The sequence below is a fragment of the Mustela lutreola genome, chromosome 14, assembly GCF_030435805.1.
Source record: "Mustela lutreola isolate mMusLut2 chromosome 14, mMusLut2.pri, whole genome shotgun sequence".
Classification (NCBI taxonomy): domain Eukaryota; kingdom Metazoa; phylum Chordata; class Mammalia; order Carnivora; family Mustelidae; genus Mustela; species Mustela lutreola.
Window position 1 is genome coordinate 49,931,935 of NC_081303.1, and position 22,477 is coordinate 49,954,411.

At 52.8% G+C, this 22,477-nt stretch overlaps 1 protein-coding gene across 3 annotated transcripts in view; it reads right to left on the reverse strand.

Moving 5' to 3' along the window:
- Positions 1–22,477, reverse strand: part of PIK3C2B (phosphatidylinositol-4-phosphate 3-kinase catalytic subunit type 2 beta) — a 65,677-nt gene that overhangs the window by 3,613 nt on the left and 39,587 nt on the right. For all 3 annotated transcript variants that reach the window (XM_059144965.1, XM_059144966.1, XM_059144967.1), the window contains 19 exons: positions 21,887–22,054; positions 21,245–21,356; positions 19,866–20,008; positions 18,336–18,524; positions 16,826–16,919; positions 16,574–16,668; positions 16,234–16,414; positions 14,736–14,843; positions 14,033–14,125; positions 13,085–13,214; positions 11,337–11,473; positions 7,623–7,792; positions 6,970–7,126; positions 6,522–6,631; positions 5,408–5,609; positions 4,873–4,997; positions 3,784–3,901; positions 2,047–2,128; positions 1,545–1,651 (listed from right to left, as the gene is read on the reverse strand). In XM_059144965.1, the coding sequence (XP_059000948.1) occupies positions 1,545–1,651; positions 2,047–2,128; positions 3,784–3,901; positions 4,873–4,997; positions 5,408–5,609; positions 6,522–6,631; positions 6,970–7,126; positions 7,623–7,792; positions 11,337–11,473; positions 13,085–13,214; positions 14,033–14,125; positions 14,736–14,843; positions 16,234–16,414; positions 16,574–16,668; positions 16,826–16,919; positions 18,336–18,524; positions 19,866–20,008; positions 21,245–21,356; positions 21,887–22,054 (2,521 nt within the window). The remainder of the gene's footprint in view (positions 1–1,544; positions 1,652–2,046; positions 2,129–3,783; positions 3,902–4,872; positions 4,998–5,407; positions 5,610–6,521; positions 6,632–6,969; positions 7,127–7,622; positions 7,793–11,336; positions 11,474–13,084; positions 13,215–14,032; positions 14,126–14,735; positions 14,844–16,233; positions 16,415–16,573; positions 16,669–16,825; positions 16,920–18,335; positions 18,525–19,865; positions 20,009–21,244; positions 21,357–21,886; positions 22,055–22,477) is intronic.

Sequence of the window (22,477 nt, forward strand, 5' to 3'; positions counted from 1 at the left end):
CCCCCAGATCCAGACTCTTCTCCCCAAAGCCTGGCTTCTTGTGAGGCACAGGAATGGGCTACCCAGCTCACTCCACTCTGAGAGAAATCTCTCCCATGGCCACAGGAGGCATCCTACCAAAACATCAACCTGATTGCCTGTAATACCCAGTCTGTACTTTTCACTCAAATGCTCCAGGCATGCCGTCCCTTGGTCTGTTTTGGCTGAGCCATCACATCCCTATATATCTTCCTGCCTGGCCCAATGTCTTTGTCTACTTTGTCACTGGATCCAGGTAAACTCCAAGAGGTGGAGGAGGAGCCAGAGATGAAGCTGCTTGCTGGAGGCCAGCCAATTAGGGCTTCAGCTGGCCTGATCCTCTTAAAACTTAAACTAGATCTTGTCCTGCCTCTGCTCAAAAACCTTCCCAGGGTTCCTGTCTCACTCAGGGTAAGAGCCACAGTCCCGACTGCGGGACCCGGGCTCTGGTCCGCAGGGCTCTCTCCAACCCCATCAGCCGCTCTTCCCAGCTCTGTTCCACAGTCTCCAGCCACAACAGCCCGGAGCACTTCCCAACACACCCCAGGCAGGCTCCTGACTCAGGGCTTTCGGACTTAACTGCTTCCTCTGCCAGAAACAATCCTCACCTCCTTCCTTCTGTGCTTGAATACCTCCTCATCAAGGAGGGCTTCCTTGACCCCTCTTTATAAAAGTGCCACGACTTTGCTCCAGCCCAATATCTGTCCTCGGTTGCACTGCTTGCCGGAGCATTTACCACAATCTGTATGCACTCTTCCATTTAACCCCCCCTAACTATACCAACATTATCTTCATTTCAGTAAGGCTCAGAGTAGGGGCACCTGGGTGGCTCTGTCGGTTAAATGTCTGCCATTGGCTCAGATCATGATCCTGGGGTCCGGGAATCGAGCCCCATGTCGGGCTGTTTCTCCTTTCCCCCTCTCCCACACCCTCAACTGCTTGTGTTCTCACTCTCTCAAATAAATAACATTCTTCTTTTTTTTTTTTGAATATTTTATTTATTTATTTGACAGACAGAGATCGAAATAGGCAGAGAGGCAGGCAGAGAGAGAGAGGAGGAAGCAGGCTCCCTGCTGAGCAGAGAGCCTGATGCCGGGCTTGATCCCAGGACTCTGAGATCAAGACCTGAGCGGAAGGCAGAGGCTTTAACCCACCGAGCCACCCAGGTGCCCCAATAAATAAAATATTTTCTTTTCTTTTTAGGATTTTTATTTATTTATTCAACAGACAGAGATCACAAGTAGGCAGAGAGGCAGGCAGAGAGAGAGAGAGAGAGAGAGAGAGAGAGAGGAGCAGGCTCCCTGCTGTGCAGAGAGCCCAATGCAGGGCTCGATCCCAAGTTCCCGAGATCATGACCTGAGCCGTAGGCAGAGGCTTAACCCACTGAGCCACCCAGGCACCCCATAAATAAAATTCTTAAAAAAAGAAAAAAGAAAAAAGGCTCAGCGTAATTAGGCTATGTACCAAAGCTGGAAAAGTACCACAAGAAAGATTGAGAACCAAACGAAGACTGTGCATCTACTTACCAAGCCCCGAATATGCATCACCATAATGAAGAGTTTATTGTTTTTGTAGGAGATGGACAGCTTCACCTCCCCGCCCACCTTCCCGACAGGCCGGGCCCATGAGCTGTCTATAGGGACAAAGAAATGCAAGAAAAGTCATGAGGCCAGTTTGTCCCCATCTGGTGCCAGGCAGATGTTTCTGTTTTCTTCTCTCCACCCACCACCCCCATATCTTCACAGTGGGTTCCTGATACCCATGGGGGAACTGCCAAGTGATATCTGTGAACATGACTTAGAACTGGGTTGAGATAGTTTATGCAATGTGTGCGTGTAATCAGCTGAATTTCATGACCCCGGGACACCTGCGTGAGGAGCTATGGGCCCCACAGCCTCAGTGGGAAGCCAGATCTTCTAGCCAGTAAGCAAATAGATAAGTCAAGGGAAGAGAACTGGGAAGGGGTGGGGGCAGGAGAAACTACCCCTGGGAATAGCTCAGAGAGGTTGGCAGGAGAAGGCAGCGTACCTGAGGACTTGGGAGCTGGGCTGGTGCCCGCAGCCTTCTCATCTCGGGGCAGGGGGTGAAAGAAGGTGTATACCAAATCACACTGAAATGAAATCGGAGACCGAGTCATTCTTCAATAAGACAATGGCCCCATTAAAAAAAAAAGGGGGGAGGGGACAGTTCCAGATTACAAGAGGCCTATGAAATGGAACAACCAAAGGTAGTATGCCCTTCTTGTTTGGATCATGGCTCAAACCAACCAACTGCAAAAACAATTTTAGGGATGGCAGGGAAACTCTGAATACGGACTACATACAGGGTGATATGCTGTATCTACTGTAATTCTATATGAATACATCTTTATTTTTCAGAGTTGCATAGTGACTACTTATGGATAGAATGTCATGATGTCTCTGACTGAATTTAAAACACTTCATGCAAAAATAAGCAAATATGGCAAAATGTTAATTGTTTTGATGATGGCCATTTAGGCACACATTGTACTGTTTCTCTGCTTTTCTGTTTGAAAGCTCTCCTAATAAAAAGTTTTTTAAAAAGGGGGAAAAAAACAAACAAAAAAACCTAGGTTACATTGGGTGGAAAGCAGTCTGTTCTTCTCTGCTGTGCCCTTCCCCATGGACACACATACAACTTTTAAGCAGAGAAATATCTGAGCCAGCAGAGACTATGACCATTCTTGGGACTGTTTCCTAACTGTGTTAGAGAAAACAAAAACTAAATGTGTGAAAATACCTACCTAGCATTAACAGTGGGGGGAAAAATGGACATACTCTAACTACCTCTCAAGAAGCAAATGGTTGGGGCGCCTGGGTGGCTCCGTAGGTTAAGCCTCTGCCTTCGGCTCAGGTCATGATCTCAGGGTCCTGGGCTCGAGTCCCGCATCGGGCTCTCTGCTCAGCAGGGAGCCTGCTTCCCTCTCTCTCTCTCTCTGCCTGCCTCTCTGCCTGCTTGTGATCTCTCTCTGTCAAATAAATAAATAAAATCTTAAAAAAAAAAGAAGCAAATGGTTAAGGAGATTTGGGTATTGCCAGTCAAAGTATTCATTTGGTACAGGTATTTAAAGTTATGCTTACTATAAATGCTAAGTGGAAAATACTTTATAGAGTGATCCAGAAGCCATGACCAGTATGAAACATGTGCATACAGACAGACAGGAAGGAAACATGAAAAGAGGATGAGATGGTCTGTCAGGGGTTGGAACTCCTGATGACTTTGTTTTTACGCCCATTATAATATTAGTAGATGTGCTGCCAAAGCGAGCACTTACGCCCATTATAATAACAAACTGTAATACCATTTGCTTAAAAAAAATTGGGGGGCAAATACACACACTCAACGTGCTCAAAAAACCTCCTTTTCTTCAAGAAGAAAAAGAAAAAAGAAAAAGAAAAAAAAAAAAAAAAAGCCCTTCCTGCCCAAGATTCTGATCACTCCTAGCAGGCTAGGATCGCTTCTGATACCTGTCTGTCTCATAAATGTCTCTCCGTGGGCCCAGCGGCCTGCTTTCACTGCGTTTAAGGGAACGGCCCTAAAGGCGGGAGCCATGACCCTCCGTTCCGCTTCTTTCCTTCCCCCCTTTCTCCTGCCTTTCCTCTCTTAGACCCCTTCTCCTCCGCAGAGTGAGACACATCCTAAGAGCCAAGTCCCGTCCTTGACCGCCAGGGGGCACCCCACCCCACCCCATCCCACCCCGCCCCAGCACCTCCAACAGCCCAGAACAGAGGAGAGCCCACCCACCTCGGCCACCTCGGGGGCTTCATGGGTCAAGTGCCTGATGTAGCGGTTTAACTCCTCCCTCCGCCGCTCGGCCACCGCCTCTCCCCGCGAGCGGCCAATCACGAAGCGACTAGGGAAGCTGGCGAGGCAGGTGGGCCGTGGGAACGCAGGAGAGGCAAGAAAGGAAAAGAAGACGGAGAGGCGGCAGGCTTTTGTCACATTTCATTTGCACTGTCAGCGAGCTGACCCACATTTCTCAGCAGCCGGCCCCATTCCTCCCTCGGCTCCCCGGGGCAGTTCCAGGAACCCCAGACGAGAAAAACAAGCTGGGGGCCAGAGTCCTAGGGCTCCCGCAGGGGTGCCTTGGGGCTCTGGAGGAGCCTGCAGTTTTCCCCATCAGGGTAAAAAATTCATCTGAAAATTCCTTTTAAAAAAATGCGTGTGGGCATACACAGACATAAAATTTACCATTGCAACCCTTACGTTCAGTGGCATTAGAAACACACATGGCTGTGCGACTGTCACCCATCCATCTCCAGAACTCCTTCAGCTCGTACAACTAAAACTCTGCACCCATTAAACAGCTCCCTAGTCCTCCCTCCCCTGCCTCCCTCCAAGCCCTGGTGACCACCATTCTGCTTTTGGTCTCTAGGGCTCTGCCTACTCTAGAGACTCATATAAGGGGAATATTACACGTATTTGTCTCTTTGTAACTGGCGTATTTCACGGAGCATAATGTCCTCGAGGTTCACCCCTGTTGTAGCAGGTGTCAAAAGTTCCTTCTTTTTAAGACTTAGTAATATTCCGTCACATATATGTGCCAAATTTTATCTATTTATCTTTTACTCTCTAAAAGACAAGAAACTTTGAAACATCTCAAGATCCATAGTTAGTTCTCTGCCTTTAGCCCCTGTTTTCTCTCCAGGCAGGTGGACCCAAGCTCGTGTTTCAAGGCTGGACTGAGCGGGTCAGGAGACCTCAGCCAGCAGGGGGCGCAGTGTTACCACGCTCATTACCAGGCCAAGAAAACCAAGCCCATCTTGGGTCCGGCCATCTGGGACCCTTCTCCCTCCCTAGGATCCCCTCTGCGGAGGGGAAAGGGGCAGCTACCTGGGAAGCTGGGAAGAAGGGAAGAGCAGCCGCAGCTTATTGTGCAATTCCTGGAACTCCTCAAATGTCCGTTGGATGTAAGTGGCCTCGTGGGCGTTCTCTCGCATCACCTTTACCACATAAACCTGCAAAGGTCCAAGTCTTAGAGAATATGTGCCAAATACTGTGCACCCAATGAAGGGAGTGGGTAAGGGAACAGAAGAGGGAATGGGAGTGTGTGTGTGTGTGTGTTAGGGAAGCCCACATTCCTGAAGGAAAAGGGAAAACACATCTCCAAAGCAGAAGATGATAGACAGTACACTTGCAGGAATCCGAAAGCAAAGATGGCCCGCATAGTTTCGTAGGACCCTTGACCCAGAGGCAACTGCCATGCAATTCAGCTCCCTGAGTCCAGCAGCCCACTGGGACAGGGGAGAAGCTTGGTCTGCAACCGCTCCCAACTGCAGCGGTCACTGCCCGGATGTGAAGAGACAGAACCCCCATACGCTGGAGGAGGTGGGGAGCAAGACAGGGTCAGACCGGAAAAAGCACTTACGTAGCCCTTGTTGGGGTGGAAAATCTTCTCATGGCGGCAGAGAAAAACATCACTGATGCGGCCAGAGCTCTTGAGCGTGTGTGTTCGGGGGGCGAAGGAAAGGGTCAGCCGGTCATCTGAGCCCGTGAACTTCATCTGAGCCAGGTTATGGATGAAAAAATTGAGCTTTGTGGCTACACTACCCAGGCTGCATTCAATCAACCTGTTGGCGCAGGAGGATGGGAAGAAAAGGGTGTAAGCATGGACCCAGGTCCCCGCTGCCTGGACACGGCAATCTCAGTAAGTACCCCCTAACACCGGCGCCTGACACCCAGCTCAGACAGAATCCTATTTCCTGCGTGACAGCCTTACAGAGTGCATGGCCGGCACGCGATTATGTGATTCACATTATTCATGTGAATCCTGGGGTTTTATCTCCCCTCGCTGCCCAACTGAGCCGAAGACAGTTAAACCAACGTAGGAGTTAGAGATTCTACCACAGGCTCAGCATGAAAATGTCTACATACAGCAGACCTCCAGCAACATGGAAAGTTAGCAAGCACTGTTCGCTCTAGAGATTTCAGATCAAAGGGAGAGGTTCTATGTGAGATCAACACAGAAAATCTAGTTCGCCAAGTGTCAAAAAGAGTGCACGATAAACGGAGGCATCGCCTACATGGACGGAACTGTAGACGTTGAGTATAGAGACACTTCCTTGCTTTCATACTGTGTGCCTCAAAACATTGCCAAGTGTGGGAAAATGGAACCACGGAGTTCCATGTTTGGGTAAGTGCAAGGGTTCTGACCCAGAGAGCTGAGGACTAAGAAAAATCCATGTTCGTCCCATAAACAAAGTCTCTGACTGAGACTGGAGAGAATAAGGAAGACTTAACAAGAGCTCTGTACACCAAGGGGAGCACCATATGTGGACCGGAAACAGAGTCAGAGAAGTCAAGGGATTTCCCTAGAAAGTCAGAGACAAAGTTAGGACAACAAACACACGTAGTCAACTCTAGTTGGTGGCCACCTGAGCTATGCCTTTCCCATTTCCCTAGCCCTACTCCTGCCCATCAGGCAGCCTGGAAATGAGTGAGTCTGGGGGGAGGGGAGGCCGGCCTGGAGCATGGGGTATTACCTGGTGAAGTAAGTGGTAGCGTTGGCTTCTGTGTCCTGAGGTCTCAGAGCATCATACACGTACTTGAGGTCCTCCAGGTCCGAGAGCTCGGGGATCCCACAAGACAACATCTAGAAGGAAAGCAAAGATGGAAAGCGGGCATCTGTAAAACCAGAAACGCTTGCTCCTTCCCCCCATAAGGCAAGATTTTTTTACAACTAGGCTCTCTAACCCTCTAGGGGGTGGCAGAGGGATGCTGTGGGCTGTGGCTGGAAGGCCACAGGAATGGGGTGCTGGGGCAGGACGTCAGGCATCGCAGACACCACTGTTCCCAGTAGTCTGGGCCCTGCCTTTATCTAGACCTCAGAGAAGTAGATTTCTAGTAATCCTTTGAAGCAAGACAGGGGAGTCTTAAAGGTGGTGTCAGATGGTAAGAAGGAGGGGTTCAGAAAGGGACGGAGCTCCTCACCAGGCCCAGGAGGTTGAGGAAGAGGTGGGTGTGCTTGCGAATGAGGTTGTAGGCTTGGCAGCAAAGGTCAACAAAATCATGGAAGCGGCTGGAAGGCTTGTCACCCCCGTTGATGACATACGCCATATCCGAGGTGAAGACAAAGGGGGCACGGTCCCTGGGCCAAGGGGAACATACAGGTAGAAGGTCAGCCTGGAGGAGGAAGCCCCCACCTTGTGGGCTGCATCAGGGAATGGTTCCCCTCATCCCCTGTGGGAACCTGGAGAGATGGTACTCCCTAACTCTTCCCTTTCGCTTTTTCTACCTTAATCTCAAAAGACCCGCAAAGACGTCCTTCACGGATTCCTTGTCTGTGCATTATCAGTAATTTCTTTCCTGGAGAGCTAACCGTATTCCCTTTGGCTGTGCTCAGGGCTCATTTTCCCTTGCTTGGGCCTCAGCGGGGAGGAAGAAGAGCTGGTCCCCACCGTCTTCTGGAAGGCCCTCCAGGGAGACTTGACCTCTTTCTCAGGCTTCTCTCCTCCGAAGCCGTGCAGCCCAGGGGCTCGAGGGCAGCCCCTTTCTGTGACAGGCCCGTGTTCCGCTCAGAACCACTTCCACGGACCTCCCCGGCCTCCACATGCAGCCTGGCTTGGCTGCCGCAGACCCCTTACCGCTTGATGTTGCCGAACATCTGCGCGTGGCCCAGGAAGCGGCCGAAGTCTATGTGGAACATGTGGCCCGTGGTCTTCAGCATGATATTGTCATTGTGCCGGTCGCAGATGCCCAAGACGTACGTGGCCACGCAGCAGCCTGCGCATGAGTAGATGAAGTTCTCCACGGCCTTGGGGGGTGCAGGGGACAGCAGGCGGATGGGAGGAGAGGACAGAAGGCGGGCTTGGAGGGACTCCAGGGGCCACGAGCCCTGCAGCACCTCCCACCAGCCAGGTCAGCCTTCATCGGGGATGGGTGTGCACCGCCCGCCCCCACGCACAGACCCCTCTCTCCTGTCTTATGGGCTGTGAGGAGGCAGAAGGCTGGTGTGTCTCTCTCCACCACTCTATCTGCCATTCTTCTCCTTCTTCTAGGGAAACCGGCTGCAAAGACAGTGAACTCGCCTGGGAGCCCCGACTTGAGCAGCCCCGACTGACTCGACCCTAATGGACAGGAAGATGGATGTTTACCACGTTCCCAAACGCTTGTGACTGTTCCCAAACGCTTGTGACCTCTCAACTCAAGCACGGCCCCGAGGCAGCTTCCTGACCCGGCTCAGAATTCTCCAGGCTTCTCCCCGCCCCATAGACATCTCCCATCCCCAGGGTTCTTGGTAGCGGCTAAGTGCTAATCTAATTAAAGTCACTTCACCCCTGAAGAAGAGCTGAGGAAGTTTCACACTCCTGTGGGGTGGGGTGGGGGCGGGTTTACACTTGAGAATCCGACATCTCTAGTTGGTAAACTGTGTGAGGGATATTTTTAAGTACAAAGCAGGAGGTGGGGAGGGGCTAAGGGGTTAGGGCCACCTAATTTCATCTGGCCAACATCTGTCCCCTTATCTAAGAAATACATAAAATGAAATTAGCAAATGGCTACCTTTCACCCTCTGAATCCTCTTTGCGAGGTTTATAGAATTTCTAGGAATTCACGACTCATCAGCAGAGGGGGAGAATGGCATTGCCAACAAGGAAATGTACAGACTTGAGAATGACAGAAAGCTTCCCAGATAGAGAATGCGTGCCCTCCTTGTCTCTCTCTGCATATTCCTCCCCATCCTTCAGGGCGGGGAGTCCCAGGCCCTCCCAGCTCCTGCAGACTCCTCCCCCTCTGAGCCCACATAGACAGCCCCACTTGCCACCCTCATTCAGCCAGCGCTCACTCTTTTCTCTCCCCGGGGTCCAGGGGTCTTAGCTCCCAGCAGCTTCTTGGGCATCCCCAAGGCCTGTGTCAAAACTAGCCGCACGGAATCCCCCACCCAGTCCCTTGTCTAATTAAATCAGCTGGCGAGTCCACAGGACTCTAAGAACAGAAAGTCTGCAAAGAGATCACAGAATGCACCTTCTGGAAGGAAAGGACGATTTCCAGGACAGGGAAATAGACGAATGGAAACAAGCCACTCAGTCAGGAGTACAACCTGTCACTTCCCAGTCGTGACCTTCATCTCCACCAACTTATCTTCCTGCCACAGACATTCTTTCCAGCTGGAATGTAACCATTTTCTTTTATTTTTTTTTCTAAGATTTTATTCTGAAGTAATCTCTACACCCAATGTGGGGCTCGAACCCACAACCCCGAGGATCAAGAGTTGCACACATGCTCTACCAACTGACCCAGCCAGGTGGCCCTACAGGGAACGCATGCTATCTTGACTCACAGGAGCTCCGTGACTGTGGGTAAATCATGACCTAAGTTAGGTGGAGTGTCTGCTGCCGCAAGTCTCGCCAGACCAAGGGAGCTCTCCTGATTTGAGGGGTTTTTACTTGAGGGATGTGGGCAACTCTCTCTGCTCAGGAAGTGGCCAGGAGACAGACGGTTCTAGTTCTTTCCTACTGGAAGTCAGCTGAAGAAACCACCAGCGCTACCCTATCAGAAAGCCGAGACGAGCTGACAGGCTGCCTTTGGAAGGCTGACATTAAACACAAAGACACAAACCAAAATCTCTATGCGTTCTTGTCATGCATCCTTCTGCCATGCTTATTATGACATAAGTCCAGCAGCAAGCACAGTGCCTCTGTGTGGTGGCCATGTCAGACCTAAAGAACACACTGTAGTGGGGTAGAGGGCCAGTTGGAAAGAATCCATATGCCTCCTGTCCAAGGGTAGAGAGCCTCGAGATTGGCAATGTAGAGAGGGTGGGTTTTGAGGGATGGGGAGGGGAACACCTGGCTTTCCGGGCAGAAGGAACACTACCACCTTAAAGGTATCAGGGAAATAGGACTCTCCTAGGCTGGGGAGTAAGTTATCATTAAGAGGGGAGGTGCTGTGGACGGGACTGCAGGGGTGGGCCGGGCAGGATTACAACGCTATGTTGTGCCATGCTGTGGATGCTGGACCTATCTTTTAGGACACAGGGAGCCTTCGAGGAACCTAGAGCAAAGGAGTGACAGGAGCGGTTTTATACTTTATTGAAAAAGCCACCTCTGACTTCAAGCAGAGGATGGCAACAGAAGGAGAAGCATTCCAGTGGTTCAAGGACAGCAGATAGCTGAAAGGAATGGAAAGAAGTGGACAGATGTGAGAGATGCTGAGAGAGAAGAATCAACAGGGCTTGGTACAGCAGAGGCGAGCCAGAAGGAACTGTCAAGGAGACTCATGGCTCTGTCTTGGGGGACGACACAGAGGCTCACACCATTTACTGGCAGGAAACACACAAAAAGCGGGCTTCAAGAAAAGGGGAAACAGAAAGCTCAGGTTTGTCTCTACTGAGTTTGAGGTATGGGTGAAGTTCAAGGAGGGACCTCCCCAAGCAGGTGGCTTAGAGCACAAAGCTCGAGGGAGAGAGGAGGGAATGGCTTTGGAAGACATCAGCAAACGGGTGGTACTTAAAGTGTTAAGAGCTGAGGAGCCGCAGAATACAAAGAGAGCACAGCAGGCCAGGAATTAAATCCTGGTGATCGCAAACGTTTAAGGCCATCTAGGATCACCTAATTAGATGTTCACTGAACAAACATTCTGATTATGATTCGGCTGTCCATATCGGTTTCCCCTCTGGGATAAAATGCACTCATCAATATATATTAGTGTCGAGGTCCCTTGGAAGTTCGATGATATAAATGGGCATCCTGACTTACAGTCTACCTCTTATAAGTTGGAGATTATGACTGGTTCCCTCACCATGAAACTGTGGACCAGCCATGGACCATAGAAGGCCACCAAGGCCCTTCCACCTAGGAACGTTCCACCTAAGGAACAGGCCAGCCTCCCTTTCTATGACCTCTGTCTCCTATCCAGCCTTCATCCTGGCTCCTGATTACTTATAGCCTTGCCCCAAACCAGCTCCGTACACCCGAGTGAATCTTAATTCACATGGTGAAAAGTGCCACTGATACCCTCCGAGGGCCCAAGAGAAACTGAACAGAAACCATGATTAGGAGAGATCCAGGCAGTTTCTCAAATGCTGCCCCCACCCCTCCTGCTCCCAAAACTCCATCTGCCAGGGGAACCCAATGGAGGTTTCCCAGCTGGACACCAGCAGATTTTCTCAGTCCACTTACCATGGTCATTTGACCCAAACCCTAGCTATGCAGAGGCACCTGTCAGCCAGGCAGGTTTCTTTCCTCCCAACACAGCTGAGCTGCCTCCTCTGTGCCCGTGCAGGCCTTGTGTTCTCATAGCCATGTGCCCGAGTCAGCCGCACCCCGCCCCCAGCTGCGCCCCCTAACCCCCAATCCTACCTTCTCGTACTCGTCCTCCCCGGGGTTGTGCTTCTGCAGCCAGTCTGCCAGGGGTCGGTCCTTGAAGGAGCCGGTCACCCCGTGCTCCACCTGGATTTTCCGCAGCGTCTCGGCATTGGGGATCATCTCCACCATCCCTGAGAGAGGGGGCATTGGTGGGGCGTCCCAAGCAGAGGCAAGGGGACTGGGTGGGGGGCAACTACGGGAGCCTTGCGGGATGCTTCCCTATAAATGAAGCCCGAGGATATTCGGACAAAGTCTGATAATCAGGGGCAAAGGACAGCAGGTGGAGGAATACCATTCCCAAGCCTCATATTCCACGCTGGGACACTGCGGGGCCCTTTGGTCTCCCTAGTTCATTGCTGCCGTTCCTCTTTTGTTTCTAACTTTTACTGTTGGAATTTTCAGACACATATATGTGTATGTGTGTGTCTATATATATATATATATGAACAGTTTATGAATAATTATTCATATATATGTATGAACATTTTTTAAAAGATTTTATTGATTTATTTGACAGAGAGAAATGAGCACAAGCAGCAGGAGAGGCAAGGAGAGGGAGAAGGAGGAGCAGGCTTCCTGCTGAGCAGGGAGCCTGACTCGGGGTTGGATCCCAGGACCCTGGGATCATGACCGGAGCCAACGGCGGACGCTCAACTGAGCCACCCAGCAGCCCTGTATGAACATTTTATACGTATGTACACACACACACACACATATATGAATAAAGAGAATGGGATCATGAATTCACAGCTAACCATCACCCCTTTCATTGACTTGTTTTGTTTTTAATCTCTTTTACGACGTCTGTATTGGTCTACTCCAGGCTTCATCTTCGTGTTCCTTTCTCCTGAATTTTCTCATTTACTTGTTTTTGTTTTTAATCTCTTTTACGACGTCGGTATATCACCCCGTTTCAAAAATTGTTTTTACAGATCTTCTTTTACCTATTTCACTCAGCCAACCCTGTTTTTTCCTTTCTTACTGGAGTACGTTTTTTTCTTTTTTCTTTTTTTTTTTTTTTTAAGTAAACTTTGAGCCCAGTGTGGGGCTTGAACTCACAACCCTGGGTCACAAGCTCTACCGACTAAGCCCGCCAGGCGCCCCCTTAGAAATCCCAGACACGTCATTTCACTCATAAATATTTCAAGTACAACTAACAAGGACATAACCACCAAGGCCATTAGCACATCCCCAAAATTATCGATCATTCTTTAACCCAGTCTATACTTACATTTCCCCCTCTGGTCTCAAAATAATACCTTTTCACAGCTGGTTGGGGTTTTTTGTTTGTTTGTTTTTTAAAGATTTTATTTATGTATTTGACAGAGATCACAAGTAGGCAGAGAGGCAGGCAGAGAGAGAGGAGGAAGCAGGCTCCCTGCAGAGCAGAGAGCCCAACGTGGGGCTCAATCCCAGGACCCTGGGATCATGACCTGAGCCGAAGGCAGAGGCTTTAACCACTGAGCCACCCATGTGCCCCTGGTTGGTTTGAATCAGGACCCGAAGTCTACTCGGCACGTCTGGTGGTTACGTCACCAAGTCTATTCTACTTTATTCCAGGTCCCCTCTCTCTGCTCTGTCTTCCCTTTTATTAATGCCCTCCCACAGCTTCTACGGCAACAACCTTGCCAGTTTTGTTTTTCTGGAGAAGCACAGATGGGGAAGGGGAGGAGGGCAGTAATAAGGCAAGGGGAGCCCTCCACGCCAGCTGCCTGCGCGCAGCACCCCCACTCCCAGCTGACCTCTGCCCCGGCCCGTGGAGAAGCAGCGGAAGATGACCATGCGCATGTCCAGCCCCTCCTGGACCCAGATCTTGCTCATGATGCGAATCATCTGCAGGGTCAGCATGTCCTGGCGAAGGTCGTCCCCGCACTGGATGAAGAAAGTGACCAGAGCTCGAGTTCATCGCCTCCCCTGGCTCCCAGATGCCCAGAGAGACATGACGACAGGGGACTACTGCCCAGTTTTCCCACCTCCCCTCTCGGCGCACACCGGGTCAAATGATCAGAGGTGGACCAGCCATCATGTCCGCCCCTGCGGCGTCCCGGCTCTTTCTTCAACCCCCACATCGCCATCTGAACTGAACTGAGATTCCCGATAGTCAAGACTTTTTCAAACATGAGTGTTTACACCTTGGATCCGGAACTGACACACAGCCAGTACACACATTACATGGTAGCATACATGTGTCTCCCGTCCCCCGCTAGATGACATGGTCTCAGACTATGGTTTACTTCTCAGGATCACGACTGTCTGGGTACAACTGTTAGGACGGACAGACCGTAGGGATCACCTCGTCCAATCTGCACCTGTTCTCTTAATTTCCTCTTCAACATTGCTGCTGGGCAGCCATGAAGCCTCTGCTTGAATACCCTCAGGCACGAGCAGATCGCCACTGTATCCATCCATCATTGGGATAGCCACGCCTTTTAGAAAGCCCTCTGTATACGCTGCTGCCAGCTGCCTTGCTCTTCCTAGCCCGCTGGGGCCATGCAGAATCAGGCTCTTATGGTGGAATTCTGATTATCAGAATCAGGCTCTGATAATCCTTCACACATGAAAACGGGAGCAGGGGCTAATAGCAAGAGACCTGCCCTGGGGCCGCTCCTACCACACTTCAACCCCTCCTCCCCTCCCCTCCTCCCCTCTACCACCTTCATCATCCCACCAGGCTTGCAAAGTGTCCTCACCTTGAAGATGACACGGATGTTCTCGCCCAGTGGGTCCACATTTTGGAAGGACAGCTTCAGGGGGACCGCATTGGAGTTGAAGTAGGAACAGTCCTGCCACGGGGGAGAGGGTAGGGTAGTGATGAGGGTCAGGAAGGAAAAGGGCCTCCGCACCGTGGGTCAAGCTGCTGCTGCCGCTGGTCCTCCTGCTCGCAGTTTCTGCCAGATTCCTCGGGACCCCGCACTGCTTCCTTCCCTCACGCCAGTGTGTTACAGCCTCGGCCCCAGCAAGCATTCTCTCATGCCTTCGGTGCATTCCGCATACAACCTAGTAGGACGTGACTCCCATCTACACCTCAGTCTACTCCTCTGGAAAATGGGACTCCCAACAGGACCAAGTTTATAAGAGTTGTGAGCGCTAAAATGCGATCACTGGCATAAAGGACTCAGAAGACCACAGCACAGAGGCAGTGCTCGGCAGGGACAGAGGACAACTGCGGTCATTATCACCAGCCTGGGTCCTGCCTTATCAGGGACGACACTTAGCCAGCCCCCGACCCCATTCCTCTACCTTGTGCAGCTGTCATGCAAAAGTCAGTACACACTAGGTCTGCAAAGAGACCCGAATAGGTCTCTCTTCCTCCTCTCAATAATCAGGGTGAGAGTACCTCGCCTCCACCGAGCCTTCCCTGCTCCGAGAACCCCAAACGCACCAATCACTCACCCTGGGCACGATGCCCTTAACCAGCAGACTGGGGCTGAGTGGCAGGCGACAGGAGCCAATCAGGGCAAAGAACTGCCTCACCTCCTCCAGGCCGGTGCGGAGGATCCCCTGAGAGGGAGGGGAGAGGAAGAGTAGGGGTGAGGAGGGTGCCTCTAAGCTCTACTGAGAACTAGGCCTCCCCCAGAGCTGGGTGCCCAGGAGTGGCTGGGATGAAAACCACCATCTCTGGAGAAGTGTGGGCAACCCCCAGGAGACCAAGAGGAAGGAAAAGTACCCCGGCCTGGGGTGTCGTGCCCGGGACAGTGCATTGGGCAGCAAGCCTGGACAGCTTACAGAGGTGAGGCAGGGGACACCCCAGTAAACTGGGAGAGCAGGGGCATCTCAGGGGGGCAGTGCTGCTCAGGCCATTGCCAAGAAAAGCCAACAGCCTAAACTTCAAATTCTCCCAAAATTTTTCTTGACAGAATGAGAGTGAGTACAGGCAGAGGGAGAGGAAGAAGCAGGCTCCTCACTGAGCAGGGAACCCGATGCGGGACTCAATCCCAGGGCCCTGGGATCATGACCTGGGCTGAGGGCAGACACGTAAAGGTCTGAGCCACCCAGGCACTCTCTCCCAATTTTTTTTTTAAGATTGTATTTATTTATTTGAGACAGAGGGTATGAGCAGTGAGGGTGTATGGGAGAGAAGCAGAGGGAGAAGCAGGCTCTCAGAGCAGGGAGCCCAAAACGGGACTCGATCCCAGGACCATAACCTGAGCCGAAGGCAGACACCTCACTGACTGAGCCCCCCAGGCACCCTGAAATTCTTGCAATGTTTAAATGTTAATAAACAGGAACACTGTGGGCCTAATACAGCCTGGCAGCATGAACAGATAAAGGTCCCCACTCTGGGTAACAGCAGCCCGAACTACAGCTCCCAGCACAGTGAACAAAGTAGGAGTGAATTTCAGCCCACACTTGCCCTCTCTGGCTGGCTGCTCTTCTGCAGCGAAACAACTCATACAAATACACTTAGCCTTTAAAGGGAACAGTTAAATAAAAACTGTAACACTGTGCAGGCCAACCAAAACACATCCATGGGCTGTATCCAGCTTGCAGACTGTCACTCTGTGGCCCGTAGGTTAGAGACAGAGTCCCCTCCTTCCAGTCCTTAAATCAGAGATGGCCAAGTGCCATCCTGCCGGTGAGAATGTGGAAGGTATTAACAGCTGGTTACAACAGTCCCGGGACTGGGCGCCTGGGTGGCTCAGTTGTTAAGGCTTCGGCTCTATCCCAGGACCCCTGCCTTCAGCTCGGGTCATGATCTCGAGGTCCTGGGGTGGTGGCCTGCATTGGGCTCCCCGCTTGGCAGGAAGTCTGCTTCTCCCTCTCCCGCTCCCCCTGCTTGTGTTCCTGCTCTCGCTGTCTCTCTCTGTCAAATGAATAAATAAAATCTTAAAAAAAAAAAAAAAAAAAAAAGCCCAGGCCCAAAATGGGTAGACGGCCTCACCCTCCTCACCTGGCGTGCAGAAGGGGCAGCTTCTCGAACCTGCTGCGCCAGCTTGGCCAGGGTACTGACGAGCCAGCACTGGCGGTTAAACTCCTCTCTCAGCCCCTTGCCACAGCAGCACAGCAAGGCTGCCAGCAGGTACTGGTAGCGGATGCTGAACTGAGAATCTTTGAGGCCGTCCTTCAGGAGCCTGCAAGGGAAAGGGTGGGAGGTGGGAGGGGGTCCCGACACTTGGGATCACCCGCGAGGATGTGCGCAATGGTGGGGAGCAGTCAGACACCGCTCCAGCTCCCTGGGAAACCCACCCCAGGATGCTCGTGTGCCTCCCGCCTCTCCACACGCGGCTCACCAGAAGAAGTAGTGCGTCACTCTCAAGTCTGAGACGGCTCGTTTCAGGAGGAAGCGCACCAAGGGGCTGTCCAGGTAACACTCGTACTTCAGGGCCTGTTTAGGGGAAAGGGATCAGGAGGCTGAATGGCCTGCCCGCCATCTACACCTGCCACTATCCCGCCAGGGCCCCTGGGTTCCCCAAGGAGGACGCACACGGGCTTGGGGCCAGGAGAGGGGCCATCAGAACCTGAGGGAAGGCCGGTCCGCCCACCTGCACGAGCTGAGGCAAGTAGTCGAGGAGCTCGGCATCCGACAGTGAGCCGATCCACTGGACGGCCATCCGACGTACCTCCTGGTCCGGGAAACTGTAAAACAGAGCCCCGCCCCTTGACGGCCAGCTGCAGGCTCTGTGGCCCAGGAGCGAGCCAGCACCTGCACGGCTGGGTTTCAGACACACGGGTGGAGAAAAGGCAACATCCCTCAGAATCTGCCGAAGCCACTATAAGAATTCTGAGCGCCTTGTCTGGAGAGTAAGCCTTGAGAATGGCCCTGTCCCCTGCTCAGCACAGGCATGGGGCCACAGAGGAACAGGACGGTGCCCACTTTCATTCCTTGTAGGATTTAAAGGAAACTGGATGGAGTCTTCAACCCCATTCCTGAAAATCTTTTCCTCAACTCCCACTGTGCTAGAAATTCCCGTCACTGAAGAACCCTTACATGGATTAAAGCACGATGGTACCATCCTTTAGAGCAAAGCCAGCCAGATTAAGGACAGAAAACCATGGAGTTTTACATAAGCCAGTACCCTATGGCAGAGGTTACTGAGCAGAGATGAGCAAAAACATGGTCTCAAAAAGTCCTGAAGGCAAGACACGTGGATTGGGTACAGTTTAATAACCAATAGCAGCAAAAAAGAAGCCAGGAATACTGGGTACCATCTGGAAAAGGCAGCCTGAGGGTCTGAAACCAGGAGGAGCATGTCCCCAGAGAACACTTCTGAGGGAAAGAGGGAAGAGAGGACTGTGAAAGTCGAATGAAGTGGTCAAGTTTGGGTCACCCAAGGCTGTGCACGTGTCAAGACTCAGCCGACATCCAGGTAAGGCTTAGGCTTTCTGATTTTTGAAATTTTGCCTCTAAAGAATAAACCAACACACGTCAAGTTCTAGTTAATGATATACATACACCGAAGTATTTAGAGGGAGGTGTGATGTCTGCAACTTACACTGAAATGTACTAAAAAAAATGTAAGACGGACTGATGGTTGGATGGAGGGATATACACACAAGAAAGTAAATACAGCAAATAGTGAAAATGGTTAGGATCTAGGTAGTGGGTCCATGGATGCTCACTGTAAAATTTTTGGTTCTTCAGTATGCTTAGAAAATGTTCCCGGGGCGCCTGGGTGGTTCAGTGGGTTAAAGCCTCTGCCTTTGGCTCAGGTCATGATCCCAGTGTCCTGGGATCGAGCCCCACATTGGGCTCTCTGCTCAGCAGGGAGCCTGCTTCCTCCTCTCTGCCTGCCTCTCTGCCTACTTGTAATCTCTGTCAAATAAATAAATTAAATCTTAAAAAAAAAAAAGAAAAAGAATAAGAAAATGTTCTCAATGTCACACCGCAGGGAAAGGAGACAAAGAAAAAGCAAAAAAGGAGCGAAGACACCCTGAATTTCCTAGCCCACTTTTCCACTTCCCCAGGACTGGCTCAGGCTAGCGGTGGGCGGTGCCAAGCCCTGGCCCCGGGAAGGACTCGTGGCCAAGGAAAGGCGGGTGTTAACAACTCACGTGGCATGCAGGAGCCCCAGAGCATCCTGGTGGTTCATGTGGGTCCACTGCTTCAGGAGAGCATAGATGTCGGGCAGGCAAGCCCACTCCCAGCTGGGGGCGCTGGCGAGCACCAGGGGCAGGGAGCTCACCTCCAAATGGCAATAGTATCGCTTCTCCCACAGGCGCTTCTTGTCAGCGTCCGTGAGCCTGCGGGTGTGGGGAGGCCAGAGACAGCACGGTCAGCCACGGGGAAGGTTACTGACTCTCCACGATAATGCCACACGTTCTCCAGCTCAGTGGTTCCCAGGCTTTGCTGCACATTGCAATCACCTGGGGAGGTTTATAAAGTCCCCGTGCCTGGGCCACGCCCCACACCTGTGGAGTCAGAACGTCTGTGGAAACCAGGCATTGGTATTTTCGAAAGATCCCCAGGTGACTGCAGCATGTGAAGCGAGGTTTTGGGGCACCAGGGCCTAAGCCTCATCTTTGGTCCTGACATCTCAGGGCCTCTCCGACTGAGGCCGAATGCACAGGTCACCGGCACCCCGCAATCGGCCGCCCCTTCTGCCGGATGCCCTTAGAGCTCCACTCCCAAGGGGAGCCACCAGAGGGCAGTGCTCCCCACCATGTCCGGGTCTGGAGGGCTGAGAAGCCTCTGGGGCTTTCCGGGGCCAGCTGGAGGGTCTATAGAAGCCACAGCTAATTAAGCCTTGCCTGAGATCAGGTGTCTAATGGGAGAAGGGAGCGGAGGGGCTAATGAAGCAAGGGGTCAGCAGAGGAGTGGGGGCGGGGGGATCGGTCGTCACTCAGCTACTTTGACTCCTTGGGTGGGATATGAGGGAGAGATGAGCCCCATCTCTCCTACCCCCGTCCCCCATACACACGCATGCACACGCATGGGCACGTGCTTGCAGCATAGGGCCACACAGTGCAGGAGCCAGAGAGGTATACAGGGAGAGCAGGCGGGGCAGGAGGCCCCATCGCCCCCATCCCACCAGCTCCTTGAGCTCCCTGCTCCCCGCTCCTCACCCCTCCCCCTCCAATCCTGGTGAGAGAAGCAGCCCCAAGGATGACATCAGCTTGGACTCGCTTCCCCTTGAGAGCTGCCAGCCTGCCCCGACACCTGATCCTTTTTGGAAAGTGACGGGGCCAGAGAAAGGCAAGAGGCTGTGGGTGTGGAAGGGGCAGGAGGTGGGGGCAGGGTGGTGAGGACAGGAGCCAGCCCCATGGATAGCAAGGAGGAGACAACATATCTTGGGAGACGGATGGGACAAAGCTCTGGTCCTCTGGCAAGCTGAATCTGGACCAGGTCTCCATTGTGCGGATGGGCATTCTGAGACCCAGTCTCCTAGCCCCGGCCTCTCCTCTTTCCTAGCGTCAGGATGCCCGCAGCAGAGCCCTCTCTCCACTGCGTCCTGCTTCAGCGCCAGTGCCCACCCCATCCCACCTCTACTCCCAAAGCAGGCGGGCAGGACCTAGAGCTGGCAGGGGAGAGGTCAGACAGAACGGGGGGCCAGAGCCACACGCGGGGAAGGCCCCGGGCCTCACCAGTACAAGGACTCCTTCCGCATGATGTTCTTAAGCACACGTTGGTCTTCTTCCCGGAGGCTGCCAAACACATAGCGGGGACTGAACTTGTCTCCAGGGGGGCTGGTGAACTTGATGTCAAAGGCTGAGGTGGGGAAGTCGATCTGCAGGATGGTGTCAGAGAAGAGGGGAGAGAAGACAGACAGGGGAGTGAGAAGGTGAGCCACAGCCTTCCTGGCTCTCCAGGGCCTCTGTCTCAGGTGTTCTCTCTCCTTTCTTTCCTCCCCTTTTTCTTCCCTCCCTCCCTCCCCTGCAGGTTGCTTGTAAAATAACCCGGCTGGACTTGGTGCGGACTTGGGACTTGGGACTTTGGGGAAAGCCTCTTCCAGATGTCACTTCCAGCAAAAAATGAGAAGGTAACAGAGGGAGAGCCGAACAGGGAAGTGAGAAAGAGGCTGGGCAGAGATGTAGCCAGGTGGGGAAGGGGGCGCGGCCCCAGGCCAGAACTCGGAACAGAAGTGTCTGCAGGCTGAACCCCTGAGAGCCTCCAAGCTGAGGCCAGGGAGCCTTCAGCGCGGCCCTGGAAGGCGCTGCTGCCTGATGGGAAGTGGGACCACATGCCAGGGGAGGGCCCTACTGATTCTCAATCCTGTGCCCCCGGCTCCCCTAGCTCTAGGCCACCCCATGTTCATCCTCCTAAATTGGGTATCAGAGTGGAGTGGGTCCTACGTTCCCGCAATCAACAAATGTTTAGTGGGAAGTTGCTAAGCAATGTTCCAGGTTCTGGGCTTTAAGTCTGGTTAATTAAGGGAGACAAAAACGCCTGCCTCTGGAGCCTTTGTTCTGTGTTATTCTATTTCATGCTCTAGCCACTTTCATATTCCAGATTCCATACCAGAGCATGCCATGATCTATACGAAAGGGGAGCCAGAAACCAGTCACTAGACCTTGGGCTTGACCAACTCCTCCTCCTCTCCCCAGGCAGGGAGTCCACTCGGAGAGAATACTGCACGGCGGGAGGGGGGGCACGGGGAGGGGGTAACTGTCCCCAAAAGGGGACAGCTCAGGCTTTATCCGACTCAGTCACGTGCAGGCTCAATACAAAGGACTCCAAGTTGCTGGGCCCCCAGACAGGGGCACAGGTGCTCAGGCCCTGCCTTCGGCCTCCTTGAGTTGGAAGGTAACCTCCAGGAGATGGCACACATTCCACAGACTCACCCTCCCACTCCAGGTCTAACCAAATCACTCTGGTTGCTTCTATCACATCAGTGCACTGTGCCCAACACGCCAGAGCTTTCTCTTACCTCCTAGCCCAAACCTCCAGGCGGAAAACTCAGAGCTGCCTCTTGGATAGCCCTGTGCAGCGGGCAGGAGGGACGGTCCTGGGGCCGCGGTCTCACCTGCAGGATGACGCTATCCGGCTGGTGGAAATTAGGTGCGCTCCAACGGGCGCTGGGGCTTTCCTGTGTTGCTGGCCATAAACCCAGAAGCTTCCGACCACAGGTCAGGACTCTGAGGAGAATGGAGGGGAGAGGAATGAGCCAACAAACACAATGGCTAAGGAGATGGTTTTCCTCCTGCTCCCCCATCCAAAAATCGGCCTTTGAAGCCACCATCCAACTCTGTCATTCTGTTAGACCACAGGCTCTTCCTTCTTCTAGGTCCTATAAAAGCACACCCCCTCCAGGAAGCTTCTGGATGACCTGGCGGTGGGGATGCCCCACGAGGCAGAGAGGTGGACTAGATGACCTCTAAGGCCCTTCCAATGACAGGGCAGATGACGCGTTACCCGAGCACTCTGTTTTCACACACCCGGCCCCTCTCCTTGCCCTCCTTCTGCGCAGAAGCTCTTGGTCACATCAGTTGTTCTAATCTCTACTTCTATGCCTTGGTCCCACCGCTAGGGCCCTCTGGACTCTGTGGGTGATGAGCCCCACAAGGCCAACCCTCCCAAGGGGCACTGGCCAGTGCTGCACCCAGGTCCCTCTATCCCCCTCCTTCCCTTCTGAGGCCAAGAAGCCGCTGGCGTGGGAGCCACGTACTGCCTGAAGTTGAACAGTGGGGTAGTGACCCAGCCAAGGGCTTCTGGCAAACGCCGCTGCTTATTGGCCTCCGAGGAGCTCCCAGGCAGGGGGATGGGCAGAGCGTAGAGTGTGGCGCACAGCAGGGTCTCCCGAGGCAGCCGGTTCACCTGTATCGGGAAGCAGATCCTAGGGAGGACAGGAAACCAAATCAGGAGGTGCCGCCCTTGTGGAGGCAAGGGACAGGTGGCCCGGGAAGCTGAGCGGAGCCTGAGAACTTGACCTGCCTCTCGGGATATCAGATGTGCTCCCCAGGGAAGCCTGGAACCAGGACAGGTCACAACCTCCGCTGGACACTTCCAGAAGTACACTGTGCTGTTTGTGCAGCCTTTCCGTAGAGCGCGCCTAACATCCTGATTTGGAGGCCACCCCGCGGTGACCAGACAGAACCTGGGCAGCCAGACCCATCTCAGAGTTCAGGTGACCTCAGGTCCCATAGTTAAGCCACACACCCCATTTCAGGATTTCTGCAGAGGGTCCCTAAGAAGCTGCTCCTCTTGACAATCCTTATCCCTTCCCCCATCCCCAGGCTAAAAACACCAGGAGGAAGAA